The 19,245-nt window shown below is 44.9% G+C and overlaps 2 protein-coding genes across 2 annotated transcripts in view; one reads left to right on the top strand and one right to left on the bottom strand.

The window, feature by feature from the left end:
- MPDU1 (mannose-P-dolichol utilization defect 1) overlaps positions 1–15,386 on the top strand; it is a 43,064-nt gene extending 27,678 nt beyond the window's left edge. Inside the window, exon 7 of the mRNA XM_088466479.1 lies at positions 13,248–15,386. Within this exon, the coding sequence (XP_088322605.1) occupies positions 13,248–13,370 (123 nt within the window). The 3' untranslated portion in view covers positions 13,371–15,386. The remainder of the gene's footprint in view (positions 1–13,247) is intronic.
- A 124-nt stretch (positions 15,387–15,510) lies between these two features.
- On the bottom strand, positions 15,511–18,913 carry LOC148430776 (C-type natriuretic peptide 3-like). Its single transcript, XM_088466480.1, has 3 exons — positions 18,640–18,913; positions 17,595–17,888; positions 15,511–15,927 (listed from the first exon to the last, which is right to left on the bottom strand). Exons 1-2 carry the CDS (start codon positions 18,724–18,726, stop codon positions 17,601–17,603), a joined length of 375 nt encoding a protein of 124 aa, XP_088322606.1. The 5' UTR covers positions 18,727–18,913; the 3' UTR covers positions 15,511–15,927; positions 17,595–17,600.
- Positions 18,914–19,245: the final 332 nt, after the last annotated feature.

Raw genomic sequence — 19,245 nt, 5'->3', positions numbered from 1 at the left:
TATATATGACATGGTGTAGTAGTGTATGTACTGGGCTGTGTGTATATATGACATGGTGTAGTAGTGTATGTACTGGGCTGTGTGTATATATGACATGGTGTAGTAGTGTATGTACTGGGCTGTGTGTGTATATATGACATGGTGTAGTAGTGTCTGTACTGGGCTGTGTGTGTATATATGACATGGTGTAGTAGTGTATGTACTGGGCTGTGTGTATATATGACATGGTGTAGTAGTGTATGTACTGGGCTGTGTGTGTATATATGACATGGTGTAGTAGTGTATGTACTGGGCTGTGTGTGTATATATGACATGGTGTAGTAGTGTATGTACTGGGCTGTGTGTATATATGACATGGTGTAGTAGTGTATGTACTGGGCTGTGTGTATATATGACATGGTGTAGTAGTGTATGTACTGGGCTGTGTGTGTGTATATATGACATGGTGTAGTAGTGTATGTACTGGGCTGTGTGTGTGTATATATGACATGGTGTAGTAGTGTATGTACTGGGCTGTGTGTGTGTATATGACATGGTGTAGTAGTGTATGTACTGGGCTGTGTGTGTGTATATGACATGGTGTAGTAGTGTATGTACTGGGCTGTGTATGTGTATATGACATGGTGTAGTAGTGTATGTACTGGGCTGTGTGTGTCTATATATGACATGGTGTAGTAGTGTATGTACTGAGCTGTGTGTGTATATATGACATGGTGTAGTAGTGTATGTACTGGGCTGTGTGTGTGTGTATATATGACATGGTGTAGTAGTGTATGTACTGGGCTGTGTGTGTGTATATATGACATGGTGTAGTAGTGTATGTACTGGGCTGTGTGTGTGTATATGACATGGTGTAGTAGTGTATGTACTGGGCTGTGTGTGTATATATGACATGGTGTAGTAGTGTATGTACTGGGCTGTGTGTGTGTATTTGACATGGTGTAGTAGTGTATGTACTGGGCTGTGTGTGTCTATATATGACATGGTGTAGTAGTGTATGTACTGAGCTGTGTGTGTATATATGACATGGTGTAGTAGTGTATGTACTGGGCTGTGTGTGTATATATGACATGGTGTAGTAGTGTCTGTACTGGGCTGTGTGTGTATATATGACATGGTGTAGTAGTGTATGTACTGGGCTGTGTGTATATATGACATGGTGTAGTAGTGTATGTACTGGGCTGTGTGTATATATGACATGGTGTAGTAGTGTATGTACTGGGCTGTGTGTATATATGACATGGTGTAGTAGTGTATGTACTGGGCTGTGTGTATATATGACATGGTGTAGTAGTGTATGTACTGGGCTGTGTGTGTGTGTATATATGACATGGTGTAGTAGTGTCTGTACTGGGCTGTGTGTGTATATGTGACATGGTGTAGTAGTGTATGTACTGGGCTGTGTGTGTATATATGACATGGTGTAGTAGTGTATGTACTGGGCTGTGTGTATATATATGACATGGTGTAGTAGTGTATGTACTGGGCTGTGTGTGTGTATATATGACATGGTGTAGTAGTGTATGTACTGGGCTGTGTGTGTGTATATATGACATGGTGTAGTAGTGTATGTACTGGGCTGTGTGTGTGTATATGACATGGTGTAGTAGTGTATGTACTGGGCTGTGTGTGTATATATGACATGGTGTAGTAGTGTCTGTACTGCGCTGTGTGTGTGTATATATATATATGACATGGTGTAGTAGTGTATGTACTGGGCTGTGTGTGTGTATATGACATGGTGTAGTAGTGTATGTACTGGGCTGTGTGTGTATATATGACATGGTGTAGTAGTGTATGTACTGAGCTGTGTGTGTATATATGACATGGTGTAGTAGTGTATGTACTGGGCTGTGTGTGTATATATGACATGGTGTAGTAGTGTCTGTACTGGGCTGTGTGTGTATATATGACATGGTGTAGTAGTGTATGTACTGGGCTGTGTGTATATATGACATGGTGTAGTAGTGTATGTACTGGGCTGTGTGTATATATGACATGGTGTAGTAGTGTATGTACTGGGCTGTGTGTATATATGACATGGTGTAGTAGTGTATGTACTGGGCTGTGTGTGTGTGTATATATGACATGGTGTAGTAGTGTCAGTACTGGGCTGTGTGTGTATATGTGACATGGTGTAGTAGTGTATGTACTGGGCTGTGTGTGTGTGTATATATGACATGGTGTAGTAGTGTATGTACTGGGCTGTGTGTATATATATGACATGGTGTAGTAGTGTATGTACTGGGCTGTGTGTGTATATATGATATGGTGTAGTAGTGTATGTACTGGGCTGTGTGTGTATATATGACATGGTGTAGTAGTGTATGTACTGGGCTGTGTGTATATATATGACATGGTGTAGTAGTGTATGTACTGGGCTGTGTGTGTGTATATATGACATGGTGTAGTAGTGTATGTACTGGGCTGTGTGTGTGTATATATGACATGGTGTAGTAGTGTATGTACTGGGCTCTGTGTGTGTATATAAGACATGGTGTAGTAGTGTATGTACTGGGCTGTGTGTGTATATATGACATGGTGTAGTAGTGTCTGTACTGGGCTGTGTGTGTATATATGACATGGTGTAGTAGTGTATGTACTGGGCTGTGTGTGTATATATGACATGGTGTAGTAGTGTATGTACTGGGCTGTGTGTGTATATATGACATGGTGTAGTAGTGTATGTTCTGGGCTGTGTGTGTATATATGACATGGTGTAGTAGTGTATGTTCTGGGCTGTGTGTATATATGACATGGTGTAGTAGTGTATGTACTGGGCTGTGTGTGTGTATATATGACATGGTGTTGTAGTGTATGTACTGGGCTGTGTGTATATATGACATGGTGTAGTAGTGTATGTACTGGGCTGTGTGTGTATATATGACATGGTGTAGTAGTGTATGTACTGGGCTGTGCGTATATATGACATGGTGTAGTAGTGTATGTAATGGGCTGTGTGTGTATATATGACATGGTGTAGTAGTGTATGTACTGGGCTGTGTGTGTGTATATATGACATGGTGTAGCAGTGTATGTACTGGGCTGTGTGTGTGTATATATGACATGATGTAGTAGTGTATGTACTGGGCTGTGTGTGTATAGATGACATGGTGTAGTAGTGTATGTACTGGGCTGTGTGTGTATATATATGACATGGTGTAGTAGTGTCTGTACTGTGCTGTGTGTATATATGACATGGTGTAGTACTGTATGTACTGGGCTGTGTGTGTGTATATATGACATGGTGTAGTAGTGTATGTACTGGGCTGTGTGTGTATATATGACATGGTGTAGTAGTGTATGTACTGGGCTGTGTGTGTGTATATATGACATGGTGTAGTAGTGTATGTTCTGGGCTGTGTGTGTATATATGACATGGTGTAGTAGTGTCTGTACTGGGCTGTGTGTGTGTATATATGACATGGTGTAGTAGTGTATGTACTGGGCTGTGTGTGTGTATATATGACATGGTGTAGTAGTGTCTGTACTGGGCTGTGTGTGTGTATATATGACATGGTGTAGTAGTGTCTGTACTGGGCTGTGTGTGTATATATGACATGGTGTAGTAGTGTATGTACTGGGCTGTGTGTGTATATATGACATGGTGTAGTAGTGTATGTACTGGGCTGTGTGTGTGTATATATGACATGGTGTAGTAGTGTATGTACTGGGCTGTGTGTGTGTATATGACATGGTGTAGTAGTGTATGTACTGGGCTGTGTGTGTGTATATATGACATGGTGTAGTAGTGTATGTACTGGGGCTGTGTGTATATATGACATGGTGTAGTAGTGTATGTACTGGGCTGTGTGTATATGACATGGTGTAGTAGTGTATGTACTGGGCTGTGTGTGTGTGTATATATATGACATGGTGTAGTAGTGTATGTACTGGGCTGTGTGTGTATATATATGACATGGTGTAGTAGTGTATGTACTGGGCTGTGCGTATATATGACATGGTGTAGTAGTGTATGTAATGGGCTGTGTGTGTATATATGACATGGTGTAGTAGTGTATGTACTGGGCTGTGTGTGTGTATATATGACATGGTGTAGTAGTGTCTGTACTGGGCTGTGTGTGTGTATATATATGACATGGTGTAGTAGTGTATGTACTGGGCTGTGTGTGTGTATATGACATGGTGTAGTAGTGTCTGTACTGGGCTGTGTGTGTGTATATATGACATGGTGTAGTAGTGTATGTACTGGGCTGTGTGTGTGTATATATGTCATGGTGTAGTAGTGTCTGTACTGGGCTGTGTGTGTATATATGACATGGTGTAGTAGTGTATGTACTGGGATGTGTGTGTGTGTATATATGACATGGTGTAGTAGTGTATGTACTGGGCTGTGTGTGTGTGTATATATGACATGGTGTAGTAGTGTATGTACTGGGCTGTGTGTGTGTATATATATGACATGGTGTAGTAGTGTATTAGTGGGTTGTGTATGTATATATGACATGGTGTAGTAGTGTATATATGACATGGTGTAGTAGTATATTTACTGGGCTGTGTGTGTATATATGACATGATGTAGTAGTGTATGTACTGGGCTGTGTGTGTATATATGACATGGTGTAGTAGTGTATGTACTGGGCTGTGTGTGTGTATATATGACATGGTGTAGTAGTATATGTACTGGGCTGTGTGTGTATATATGACATGGTGTAGTAGTGTCTGTACTGGGCTGTGTGTGTGTATATATGACATGGTGTAGTAGTGTCTGTACTGGGCTGTGTGTGTGTATATATGACATGGTGTAGTAGTATATGTACTGGGCTGTGTGTGTGTATATATGACATGGTGTAGTAGTGTATGTACTGGGCTGTGTGTGTATATATGACATAGTGTAGTAGTGTCTGTACTGGGCTGTGTGTGTGTATATATGACATGGTGTAGTAGTGTATGTACTGGGCTGTGTGTGTGTATATATGACATGGTGTAGTAGTGTATGTACTGGGCTGTGCGTATATATGACATGGTGTAGTAGTGTATGTAATGGGCTGTGTGTGTATATATGACATGGTGTAGTAGTGTATGTACTGGGCTGTGTGTGTGTATATATGACATGGTGTAGTAGTGTCTGTACTGGGCTGTGTGTGTGTATATATATGACATGGTGTAGTAGTGTATACTGGGTTGTGTATGTATATATGACATGGTGTAGTAGTATATGTACTGGGCTGTGTGTGTGTATATATGACATGGTGTAGTAGTGTCTGTACTGGGCTGTGTGTGTATATATGACATGGTGTATTAGTGTATGTACTGGGCTGTGTGTGTGTATATATGACATGGTGTAGTAGTGTATGTACTGGGCTGTGTGTGTATATATGACATGGTGTAGTAGTGTATGTACTGGGCTGTGTGTGTGTATATATGATATGGTGTAGTAGTGTCTGTACTGGGCTGTGTGTGTATATATGACATGGTGTAGTAGTGTATGTACTGGGCTGTGTGTGTGTATGTATATATGACATGGTGTAGTAGTGTATGTACTGGGCTGTGTGTGTATATATGACATGGTGTAGTAGTGTATGTACTAGGCTGTGTGTGTGTATATATGACATGGTGTAGTAGTATATGTACTGGGCTGTGTGTGTATATATGACATGGTGTAGTAGTGTCTGTACTGGGCTGTGTGTATATATGACATGGTGTAGTAGTGTCTGTACCGGGCTCTGTGTGTGTGTGTATATGACATGGTGTAGTAGTGTATGTACTGGGCTGTGTGTGTATATATATGACATGGTGTAGTAGTGTATGTACTGGGCTGTGTGTGTATATATGACATGGTGTAGTAGTGTCTGTACTGGGCTGTGTATATATGACATGGTGTAGTAGTGTCTGTACTGGGCTGTGTGTATATATGACATGGTGTAGTAGTGTCTGTACCGGGCTCTGTGTGTGTGTGTATATGACATGGTGTAGTAGTGTATGTACTGGGCTGTGTGTATATATGACATGGTGTAGTAGTGTCTGTACCGGGCTCTGTGTGTGTGTGTATATGACATGGTGTAGTAGTGTCTGTACTGGGCTGTGTGTATATATGACATGGTGTAGTAGTGTATGTACTGGGCTGTGTGTGTGTGTGTATATGACATGGTGTAGTAGTGTATGTACTGGGCTGTGTGTGTATATATGACATGGTGTAGTAGTGTATGTACTGGGCTGTGTGTGTGTATATATGACATGGTGTAGTAGTGTATGTACTGGGCTGTGTGTGTATATATGACATGGTGTAGTAGTGTATGTACTGGGCTGTGTGTGTATATATGACATGGTGTAGTAGTGTCTGTACTGGGCTGTGTGTGTGTATATATGACATGGTGTAGTAGTGTATGTACTGGGCTGTGTGTGTGTATATATGACATGGTGTAGTAGTGTATGTACTGGGCTGTGTGTGTGTATATGACATGGTGTAGTAGTGTATGTACTGTGCTGTGTGTGTGTATATGACATGGTGTAGTAGTGTATGTACTGGGCTGTGTGTGTGTATAGATGACATGGTGTAGTAGTGTATATACTGGGCTGTGTGTGTGTATATATGACATGGTGTAGTAGTGTATGTACTGGGTTGTGTATGTATATATGACATGGTGTAGTAGTATATGTACTGGGCTGTGTGTGTATATATGACATGGTGTAGTAGTGTATGTACTGGGCTGTGTGTGTATATATGACATGGTGTAGTAGTGTATGTACTGGGCTGTGTGTGTATATATATGACATGGTGTAGTAGTGTATGTACTGTGCTGTGTGTGTATATATGACATGGTGTAGTAGTGTATGTACTGGGCTGTGTATGTATATATGGCATGGTGTAGTAGTATATGTACTGGGCTGTGTGTGTGTATATGACATGGTGTAGTAGTGTATGTACTGGGCTGTGTGTGTGTATATATGACATGGTGTAGTAGTGTATGTACTGGGCTGTGTGTATATATGACATGGTGTAGTAGTGTATGTACTGGGCTGTGTGTATATATATATGACATGGTGTAGTAGTGTATGTACTGGGCTGTGTGTGTGTATATATGACATGGTGTAGTAGTGTCAGTACTGGGCTGTGTGTGTATATATGACATGGTGTAGTAGTGTATGTACTGGGCTGTGTGTGTGTATATATGACATGGTGTAGTAGTGTCTGTACTAGGATGTGTGTGTATATATGACATGGTGTAGTAGTGTATGTACTGGGCTGTGTGTGTGTATATATGACATGGTGTAGTAGTGTATGTACTGGGCTGTGTGTGTATATATATGACATGGTGTAGTAGTGTCTGTACTGGGCTGTGTATATATATATGACATGGTGTAGTAGTGTCTGTACTGGGCTGTGTGTGTATATAGGACATGGTGTAGTAGTGTATGTACTGGGCTGTGTGTGTGTGTATATGACATGGTGTAGTAGTGTATGTACTGGGCTGTGTGTGTATATATGACATGGTGTAGTAGTGTATGTACTGGGCTGTGTGTGTATATATGACATGGTGTAGTAGTGTATGTACTGGGCTGTGTGTATATATATATGACATGGTGTAGTAGTGTATGTACTGGGCTGTGTGTGTGTATATATGACATGGTGTAGTAGTGTATGTACTGGGCTGTGTGTGTATATATGACATGTACTGGGCTGTGTGTGTATATATGACATGGTGTAGTAGTGTATGTCCTGGGCTGTGTGTGTGTATATGACATGGGGTAGTAGTGTATGTACTGGGCTGTGTATGTATATATGACATGGTGTAGTAGTGTATGTACTGGGCTGTGTGTGTATATGACATGGTGTAGTAGTGTATGTACTGGGCTGTGTGTATATATATGACATGGTGTAGTAGTGTATGTACTGGGCTGTGTGTGTGTATATATGACATGGTGTAGTAGTGTATGTACTGGGCTGTGTGTGTGTGTATATGACATGGTGTAGTAGTGTCTGTACTGGGCTGTGTGTGTATATATGACATGGTGTAGTAGTGTACTGGGCTGTGTGTGTAATATATGACATGGTGTAGTAGTGTATGTATTGGGCTGTGTGTGTGTGTATATATGACATGGTGTAGTAGTGTCTGGGCTGTGAGTGTGTATATGACATGGTGTAGTAGTGTATGTACAGGGCTGTGTGTGTGTATATATGACATGGTGTAGTAGTGTATGTACAGGGCTGTGTGTGTATATATGACATGGTGTAGTAGTGTCTGTACTGGGCTGTGTGTGTGTATATATGACATGGTGTAGTAGTGTATGTACTGTGCTGTGTGTGTGTCTATGACATGGTGTAGTAGTGTATGTACTGGGCTGTGTGTGTGTGTATATATGACATGGTGTAGTAGTGTATGTACTGGGCTGTGTGTGTGTATATATGACATGGTGTAGTAGTGTATGTACTGGGCTGTGTGTGTGTATATATGACATGGTGTAGTAGTGTATGTACTGGGCTGTGTGTGTATATATGACATGGTGTAGTAGTGTATGTACTGGGCTGTGTGTGTGTATATATGACATGGTGTAGCAGTGTATGTACTGGTCTGTGTGTGTGTATATGACATGGTGTAGTAGTGTATGTACTGGGCTGTGTGTATATATGACATGGTGTAGTAGTGTATGTACTGGGCTGTGTGTGTATATATGACATGGTGTAGTAGTGTATGTACTGGGCTGTGTGTGTGTATATATGACATGGTGTAGTAGTGTATGTACTGGGCTGTGTGTGTGTGTATATATGACATGGTGTAGTAGTGTCTCTACTGGGCTGTGTGTGTATATATGACATGGTGTAGTAGTGTATGTACTTGGCTGTGTGTGTATATATGACATGGTGTAGTAGTGTATGTACTGGGCTGTGTGTGAGTATATATGACATGGTGTAGTAGTGTATGTACTGGGCTGTGTGTGTATATGACATGGTGTAGTAGTGTATGTACTGGGCTGTGTGTGTAATATATGACATGGTGTAGTAGTGTATGTACTGGGCTGTGTGTGTGTATATGACATGGTGTAGTAGTGTATGTACTGGGCTGTGTGTGTAATATATGACATGGTGTAGTAGTGTATGTACTGGGCTGTGTGTGTATATATGACATGGTGTAGTAGTGTATGTACTGGGCTGTGTGTGTATATATGGCATGGTGTAGTAGTGTATGTACTGGGCTGTGTGTGTGTATATATGACATGGTGTAGTAGTGTATGTACTGGGCTGTGTGTATATATGACATGGTGTAGTAGTGTCTGTACTGGGCTGTGTGTGTGTATATATGACATGGTGTAGTAGTGTATGTACTGGGCTGTGTGTGTATATATGACATGGTGTAGTAGTGTATGTATTGGGTTGTGTATGTATATATGACATGGTGTAGTAGTGTATGTACTGGGCTGTGTGTGTATATATGACATGGTGTAGTAGTGTATGTACTGGGCTGTGTGTGTATATATGACATGGTGTAGTAGTGTATGTACTGGGCTGTGTGTGTATATATGACATGGTGTAGTAGTGTATGTACTGGGCTGTGTGTGTATATATGACATTGTGTAGTAGTGTATGTACTGGGCTGTGTGTGTATATATGACATGGTGTAATAGTGTCTGTACTGGGCTGTGTGTGTATATATGACATGGTGTAGTAGTGTATGTACTGGGCTGTGTGTATATATATGACATGGTGTAGTAGTGCCTGTACTGGGTTGTGTATGTATATATGACATGGTGTAGTAGTGCCTGTACTGGGCTGTGTGTGTATATATGACATGGTGTAGTAGTGTATGTACTGGGCTGTGTGTATATATATGACATGGTGTAGTAGTGCCTGTACTGGGTTGTGTATGTATATATGACATGGTGTAGTAGTGTCAGTACTGGGCTGTGTGTGTATATATGACATGGTGTAGTAGTGTATGTACTGGGCTGTGTGTGTATATATGACATGGTGTAGTAGTGTCTGTACTGGGCTGTGTGTGTATATATGACATGGTGTAGTAGTGTCTGTACTGGGCTGTGTGTGTATATAAGACATGTTGTAGTAGTGTATGTACTGGGCTGTGTGTGTATATATGACATGGTGTAGTAGTGTATGTACTGGGCTGTGTGTGTATATATGACATGGTGTAGTAGTGTCTGTACTGGGCTGTGTGTGTGTATATATGACATGGTGTAGTAGTGTCTGTACTGGGCTGTGTGTGTATATATGACATGGTGTAGTAGTGTATGTACTGGGCTGTGTGTATATATATGACATGGTGTAGTAGTGTATGTACTGGGCTGTGTGTGTGTATATATGACATGGTGTAGTAGTGTATGTACCTGGGCTGTGTGTGTGTATATGACATGGTGTAGTAGTGTATGTACTGGGCTGTGTGTGTATATATGACATGGTGTAGTAGTGTCTGTACTGGGCTGTGTGTGTATATATGACATGGTGTAGTAGTGTCTGTACTGGGCTGTGTGTGTATATATGACATGGTGTAGTAGTGTATGTACTGGGCTGTATGTGTATATATATATGACATGGTGTAGTAGTGTATGTACTGGGCTGTGTGTGTGTGTATATATGACATGGTGTAGTAGTGTATGTACTGGGCTGTGTGTGTATATATGACATGGTGTAGTAGTGTATGTACTGGGCTGTGTGTGTGTATATATGACATGGTGTAGTTGTGTATGTACTGGGCTGTGTGTGTGTATATATGACATGGTGTAGTAGTGTATGTACTGTGCTGTGTGTGTATATATGACATGGTGTAGTAGTGTATGTACTGGGCTGTGTGTGTATATATGACATGGTGTAGTAGTGTATGTACTGGGCTGTGTGTGTGTGTATATGACATGGTGTAGTAGTGTATGTACTGGGCTGTGTGTGTATATATGACATGGTGTAGTAGTGTCTGTACTGGGCTGTGTGTGTATATATGACATGGTGTAGTAGTGTATGTACTGGGCTGTGTGTGTATATATGACACGGTGTAGTAGTGTATGTACTGGACTGTGTGTATATATGACACGGTGTAGTAGTGGATGTAATGGGCTGTGTGTATATATGACATGGTGTAGTAGTGTATGTACTGGGCTGTGTGTGTATATATGACATGTTGTAGTAGTGTCTGTACTGGGCTGTGTGTGTATATATGACATGGTGTAGTAGTGTATGTACTGGGCTGTGTGTATATATGACATGGTGTAGTAGTGTATGTACTGGGCTGTGTGTGTATATATGACATGGTGTAGTAGTGTATGTACTGGGCTGTGTGTATATATGACATGGTGTAGTAGTGTATGTACTGGGCTGTGTGTGTATATAGGACATGGTGCAGTAGTGTATGTACTGGGCTGTGTGTGTGTGTATATATGACATGGTGTAGTAGTGTATGTACTGGGCTGTGTGTGTGTATATATGACATGGTGTAGTAGTGTATGTACTGGGCTGTGTGTGTGTATATATATGACATGGTGTAGTAGTGTATGTACTGGGCTGTGTGTATATATGACATGGTGTAGTAGTGAATGTACTGGGCTGTGTGTGTGTATATGACATGGTGTAGTAGTGTATGTACTGGGCTGTGTGTGTATATATGACATGTTGTAGTAGTGTCTGTACTGGGCTGTGTGTGTATATATGACATGGTGTAGTAGTGTATGTACTGGGCTGTGTATATATGACATGGTGTAGTAGTGTATGTACTGGGCTGTGTGTGTATATATGACATGGTGTAGTAGTGTATGTACTGGGCTGTGTGTATATATGACATGGTGTAGTAGTGTATGTACTGGGCTGTGTGTGTATATAGGACATGGTGCAGTAGTGTATGTACTGGGCTGTGTGTGTGTGTATATATGACATGGTGTAGTAGTGTATGTACTGGGCTGTGTGTGTGTATATATGACATGGTGTAGTAGTGTATGTACTGGGCTGTGTGTGTGTATATATATGACATGGTGTAGTAGTGTATGTACTGGGCTGTGTGTATATATGACATGGTGTAGTAGTGAATGTACTGGGCTGTGTGTGTGTATATGACATGGTGTAGTAGTGTATGTACTGGGCTGTGTGTGTATATATGACATGGTGTAGTAGTGTATGTACTGGGCTGTGTGTGTATATATGACATGGTGTAGTAGTATATGTACTGGGCTGTGTGTGTATATATGACATGGTGCAGTAGTGTATGTACTGGGCTGTGTGTGTATATATGACATGGTGTAGTAGTGTATGTACTGGGCTGTGTGTGTGTATATATGACATGGTGTAGTAGTATATGTACTGGGCTGTGTGTGTATATATGACATGGTGTAGTAGTGTCTGTACTGGGCTGTGTGTGTGTATATATGACATGGTGTAGTAGTATATGTACTGGGCTGTGTGTGTAATATATGACATGGTGTAGTAGTGTATGTACTGGGCTGTGTGTGTATATATGACATAGTGTAGTAGTGTCTGTACTGGGCTGTGTGTGTGTATATATGACATGGTGTAGTAGTGTATGTACTGGGCTGTGTGTGTGTATATATGACATGGTGTAGTAGTGTCTGTACTGGGCTGTGTGTGTGTATATATGACATGGTGTAGTAGTGTATGTACTGGGCTGTGTGTGTATATATGACATGGTGTAGTAGTGTATGTACTGGGCTGTGTGTGTATATATGACATGGTGTAGTAGTGTATGTACTGAGCTGTGTGTGTGTATATATGACATGGTGTAGTAGTGTATGTACTGAGCTGTGTGTGTGTATATATGACATGATGTAGTAGTGTATGTACTGGGCTGTGTGTGTATATATGACATGGTGTAGTAGTGTCTGTACTGGGCTGTGTGTGTGTATATATGACATGGTGTAGTAGTGTATGTACTGGGCTGTGTGTGTATATATGACATGGTGTAGTAGTGTCTGTACTGGGCTGTGTGTGTGTATATATGACATGATGTAGTAGTGTATGTACTGGGCTGTGTGTGTATATATGACATGGTGTAGTAGTGTCTGTACTGGGCTGTGTGTGTGTATATATGACATGGTGTAGTAGTGTCTGTACTGGGCTGTGTGTGTGTATATATGACATGGTGTAGTAGTGTCTGTACTGGGCTGTGTGTGTATATATGACATGGTGTAGTAGTGTATGTACTGGGCTGTGTGTATATATGACATGGTGTAGTAGTGTATGTACTGGGCTGTGTGTGTATATATGGCATGGTGTAGTAGTGTCTATACTGGGTTGTGTGCTGTTACTGATCTATACTGATTGTCTCTCCTTGCAGGAGACTGGAGACCCCCTCATGTCGCTCACATACGTTGTGTCGTCAGCATGTAATGGACTGATTGGTGCCCAGTTGCTTTATTACTGGAATGTGAGCTCTATGGGCAAAAAAAAAAGAAGCTAGAGCTGACATTTCTCTGTGAGTCATTCCTGTGGCCACGATGCTGGTGTTTCTGTACATACTACTCCCCATCACGCTGCGCTGCATCCGGCAATGAATTATGCTATGAGTTTTCTTTTTAATGTGTTTGTGATTTATTGAGATTTCTTTATATCTTACTGTAATTGTGCAATTGTGTAGAATATTATACTAGAGCCTCCCATCTCTCCTGCCTGCAGCCTCCCATCTCTCCTGCCTGCTGCCTCCCATCTCTCCTGCCTGCAGCCTCCCATCTCTCCTGCCTGCAGCCTCCCATCTCTCCTGCCTGCAGCCTCCCATCTCTCCTGCCTGCAGCCTCCCATCTTTCCTGCCTGCAGCCTACCATCTCTCCTGCCTGCAGCCTCCCATCTCTCCTGCCTGCAGCCTCCCATCTCTCCTGCCTGCTGCCTCCCATCTCTCCTGCCTGCAGCCTCCCATCTCTCCTGCCTGCAGCCTCCCATCTCTCCTGCCTGCTGCCTCCCATCTCTCCTGCCTGCTGCCTCCCATCTCTCCTGCCTGCTGCCTCCCATCTCTCCTGCCTGCAGCCTCCCATCTCTCCTGCCTGCAGCCTCCCATCTCTCCTCCCCTCCCCTGTGCAGCCTCCCATCTCTGCCCCCCTCCCTTGTGCTGCCTCCCCCTTCCCTATCTGCTGCAGTCTTCCCTCTTTCCGTACACTGCCTCCCATCTCTCCTCCCTGCCCCCCTCCCCTGTCTGCCGCCTCCCATCTTCTCCTTGCCCCCCTCCCCTGTCTGTAGCCTCCCTATTCCTCCTCTCCTTCACTACTCCCCTTTCCTGCCTCCCATATCTCCTACCTGCTGCAGCCTCCCTATTCCCCCTCTCCCTCGCTACTCCCCTCTCCTGCCTCCCATATCTCCCACCTGCTGCAACCTCCCTATTCCTCCTCTCCCTCGCTTCTCCCCTCTCCTGCCTCCCATATCTCCTACCTGCTGTAGCCTCCCTATTCCTCCTCTCCCGCGCTACTCCCCTCTCCTGCCTCCCATATCTCCTACCTGCTGCAGCCTCCCTATTCCTCCTCTCCCGCGCTACTCCCCTCTCCTGCCTCCCATATCTCCTACCTGCTGTAGCCTCCCTATTCCTCCTCTCCCTCGCTACTCCCTCTCCTGCCTCCCATATTTCTCACCTGCTGTTGCCTCCCTATTCCTCCTCTCCCGCGCTACTCCCCTCTCCTGCCTCCCATATCTCCCACCTGCTGCAGCCTCCCTATTCCTCCTCTCCCTCGCTACTCCCCTCTCCTGCCTCCCATATCTCCCACCTGCTGCAGCTCCCTTTTCCCCCTCTCCCTCGCTACTCCCCTCTCCTGCCTCCCATATCTCTCACCTGCTGCAGCCTCCCTATTCCTCCTCTCCCTCGCTACTCCCCTCTCCTGCCTCCCATATCTCCCACCTGCTGTAGCCTCCCTATTCCTCCTCTCCCTCGCTACTCCCCTTTCCTGCCTCCCATATCTCCTACCTGCTGTAGCCTCCCTATTCCTCCTCTCCCTCGCTGCCTCCCTCTCCTGCCTCCCATATCTCCCACCTGCTGTAGCCTCCCTATTCCTCCTCTCCCTCGCTGCCTCCCTCTCCTGCCTCCCATATCTCCTACCTGCTGTAGCCTCCCTATTCCTCCTCTCCCTCGCTGCCTCCCTCTCCTGCCTCCCATATCTCCCACCTGCTGTAGCCTCCCTATTCCTCCTCTCCCTCGCTGCCTCCCTCTCCTGCCTCCCATATCTCTCACCTGCTGTAGCCTCCCTATTCCTCCTCTCCCTCTCCTGCCTCCCATCTCCTGCCTCCCATCTCCACACTCCTCCTTGAGCAAAGCAAAGTAGAGACACAAAAGCCAAAGGAAAGTTGATGGTGAGGGCGGAGGCGGAGAGGTCAGGGGAAGGGAAGAAAGGAAGAGTCTGAACCCAGGAGAGGGACAGGAAGTCTTTACACAATGGTAGCTGTACAAAGGAAAATGGTTGTATTGCTATTATGCTATAAAGGACAAGTCTCTCTCTCCTCCCATCTTCCATTTAGTCACTGACTGGTAAATGAACACTGGTGTGCAGCAAGCTGGTCCTGTCGCTGGCTAGGTCATACTCATTACCGGCCTATGTAACACACAACTACTGACACAAGTAATGGACAGTAAGGGTTAGAGGTTTATTAGCATCGTCAGGTAACATTACTTTATATCACGCTGGTGGTAGGAGCTGAGTGACGGACAGATGTCATTTTTATGTCTCAGTTCTTTCTATACAGCAGGAATATCCTGATTACAATTAGAGGCAGGGGCTTCACGGCCCCCTCAGTGTACAAGCCATGGCCGAGAAGTCTCGTAGTAGGTGATGCGGGATTGATTAACCCTTTACGTGTCAGTTCATCTTAGGTAGAATTGTTTTCTCTCCGTAAGGTGGAGGTCGTCGGTGCAGGCAGGGGGCGCTCTTGTCATTTATTTGGAGTTTCTCATTAGTCAGCAGCCAGAGCGTTGTCCAGTGACTGCAGTCAGGGAAGGTGGAGAAGATCATCCCGTGCTGGGACTCGTTACCAGTGAGATATGCCTGGAAATACCAAGGGAAACACAGAGCGTTAGACCGGACTGGGTGCAGGGTCTGCCATTATTATACAGAGCATGCTTCTAAGGGACCTGGGCTGTAACCGTGATCTCTGAGGGGGGCCTGGGCTGTAATAGTGATCTCTGAGGGGGACCTGGGCTATAACCGTGATCTCTAAGGGGGACCTGAGCTATAACAGTGATCTCTGAGGGGGACCTGGGCTGTAACAGTGATCTCTGAGGGGGACCTGGGCTGTAACAGTGATCTCTGAGGGGGACCTGGGCTGTAACAGTGATCTCTGAGGGGGACCTGGGCTGTAACAGTGATCTCTGAGGGGGACCTGGGCTGTAACAGTGATCTCTGAGGGGGACCTGGGCTGTAACAGTGATCTCTGAGGGGGACCTGGGCTGTAACAGTGATCTCTGAGGGGGACCTGGGCTGTAACAGTGATCTCTGAGGGGGACCTGGGCTGTAACAGTGATCTCTGAGGGGGACCTGGGCTGTAACAGTGATCTCTGAGGGGGACCTGGGCTGTAACAGTGATCTCTGAGGGGGACCTGGGCTGTAACAGTGATCTCTGAGGGGGACCTGGGCTGTAACAGTGATCTCTGAGGGGGACCTGGGCTGTAACAGTGATCTCTGAGGGGGACCTGGGCTGTAACAGTGATCTCTGAGGGGGACCTGGGCTGTAACAGTGATCTCTGAGGGGGACCTGGGCTGTAACAGTGATCTCTGAGGGGGACCTGGGCTATAACAGTGATCTCTGTGGGGGACCTGGGCTATAACAGTGATCTCTGAGGGGGATCTGGGCTATAACAGTGATCTCTGAGGGGGATCTGGGCTATAACAGTGATCTCTGAGGGGGACCTGGGCTATAACTGATCTCTGAGGGAGTCTGAGCTGTAACGGTGATCTCTGAGAGGATCTGGGCTGTAACAGTGATCTCTGAGGGGGATCTGGGCTATAACCGTGATCTCTGAGGGGGATCTGGGCTATAAAAGTGATCTCTGAGGGGGATCTGGTCTAGCATGTGATCTCTGAGCGGGTCTGAGCTGTGACTGTGATCTCTGTGGGTGATTTCTGAGGGGGATCTAGGCTTGGGTGGTGATTTCTTAAGGGGATCTAGGCTTGGGTGGTGATCTCTGAGGGGGATTTGGGCTACTGCAGTGATCTCAGGGGGATCTGGGCTACTGCGGTGATTTCGGAGGGGGATCTCGGCTAGGGCGTTAATCTCTGAGCGGGACCTGGTCTAGTACAGTGATCTCTGAGGGGGATCTGGGCTGTGACGGTGATCTCTGAGGGGGATCTGGGCTGTGACGGTGATCTCTGAGGGGGATCTGATCTAGGATGGTGATCTCTAAGGGGGATCTAGGCCGTGATGGTGATCTCTGAGCGGGACCTGGTCTAGTACAGTGATCTCTGAGGGGGATCTGGGCTGTGACGGTGATCTCTGAGGGGGATCTGGGCTGTGACGGTGATCTCTGAGGGGGATCTGGGCTGTGACGGTGATCTTTGAGGGGGATCTGGGCTAAGGTGGTGATCTCTGAGAGGGATCTGGTCTAGGATGGTGATCTCTGAGGGGGATCTGGGCTGTGACTGTGATCTCTGAGGGGGACCTGGGCTGTAGCGGTGAGTATCTGTGGCTTCATGTATATGTGTAAGATCGGCCTCACCTGGTGTCAGCACCCCAATCCACTCATGCTTCCAATCCGTTCCAATTTCATCCCAAAACATCCACGGATGGTTCCCGATTTCTTTGTGCGCCCCCTAAATTTCTTCTGGTTGTTCATGAAGTCGCTGAAGATGCGGAGCCAAGCGCGATTGGTGGGCACCTGGGCAGAGTCCGGTGGCAGCAGCGTGTCTCTGGGACGGGGGCCCGTGGCTGGCAGCCCCATATCATCCACACTTTCCAGGAGCAGTAACTCCTCAGAAGAAGAGAGGTCATGGGACAGGAGTTCTATTAGAGACTGGGGGGAGAGGGACTTGGGGTTACACACGGCGGGTAGAATACGGGCTGACCGTAGACGGTCACACGTTATCTAACCACATACACCCTACAAATAACAGCTTTACAAAACAAAACCCCAAGAGCTGACAATCTGTCTGGGTCCATTTTGTTCGATTAAAAATCGATCAACTTTGATGTTGTGTCCCAGGGGCTAAATCACACCGTTACTAATATCAATTTTTAAATGTTAGTAAATGTGCTATTTAGCCCCGAAACACAACATCGATGTTTAATCGACTAAAACCATCCGTTAGTAAATTTACCACTAAATCTAATGACAAATGGGATTCCTCTACATAGTAGCGGGATTTACTTTATGCTACAATTTTACTAAATAGAGCAGGGGTTCCCAACCACGGTCCTCAAGGCACACTAACAGTCCAGGTTTTAAGGATAGCCATAGTTGAGCACAGGTGACTTAATTAGTACCTCAGGTATTTTGATTTAACCATCTGTGCACAATCATGGATATCACTAAAACCAGGACTGTTAGTGTGCCTTGAGGACCGAGTTTGGGTATCGCTGATACAGACACATGCAATATATATTATTATTATTATTATCATCATTTATACAACTTTGTCACTTCACTAATATCTGTGCAACCTCCCTACAGATAACCAGACAAAGGTCTGTAACACACACTAAATACATACACTATATATATATATATATATATATACACACATACACGCACGCTACTTACTTACCTTAAGGTGTTTCAGTTGGGGAGAGGGTCTGGCAGAACCCCCCACAATTAGTAGGGTCACCACAGTCACTGCTGAAATGACTTTCATCTCGGGGTGAGATTTGTGAATGATTTCGGGGATGTGTAGCCCTAAGGGTCTCCGTAGGGTCAGTCGAGATGGTGAGGTTACACTGCAGAGCGTTGCGGGCCGGTTGCGTGGTCTGTTCTAGTTACAGAGGTTGCAGAAGATTTGTGGGTGTCTGTCCTGATAGTGCAGGACTGGTCAGTTCTGGAGGCTGGTGGGCTCAGCAGATATATATATGGAAGGGAGTTGGGGGGGGTCTGTTTTATTTAGGAGTGAACGAGGAGTGTTACCCAGGGAGACACCCTCACCCCATTAGAGGGGGCTATGGAATGTCACCCCCTCCCCACACCCTATTGAAGCACGCACAGAGACTTACAGGAGGTGCGATTGCCACCGTATGACCGACGGAGAAATAGAATATCTGGAAGACAGCAGCTTTACACATTGCTACCTAACATATACTGATCAGCTCTGTGTCAGTAAGGGAGAGGCACGGCACAGCGCGCCAGTAAGGTGGATGCTCTGTACATTGCGCCAGTAAGG

This window comes from Taudactylus pleione, unplaced genomic scaffold, assembly GCF_031769625.1.
Source record: "Taudactylus pleione unplaced genomic scaffold, aTauple2 ptg003193l, whole genome shotgun sequence".
In the NCBI taxonomy this organism is placed as follows: Eukaryota; Metazoa; Chordata; class Amphibia; order Anura; family Myobatrachidae; genus Taudactylus; species Taudactylus pleione.
The sequence above is the reverse complement of the archived record's forward strand: the minus strand, read 5'-3'. Positions and strand labels throughout refer to the sequence as shown.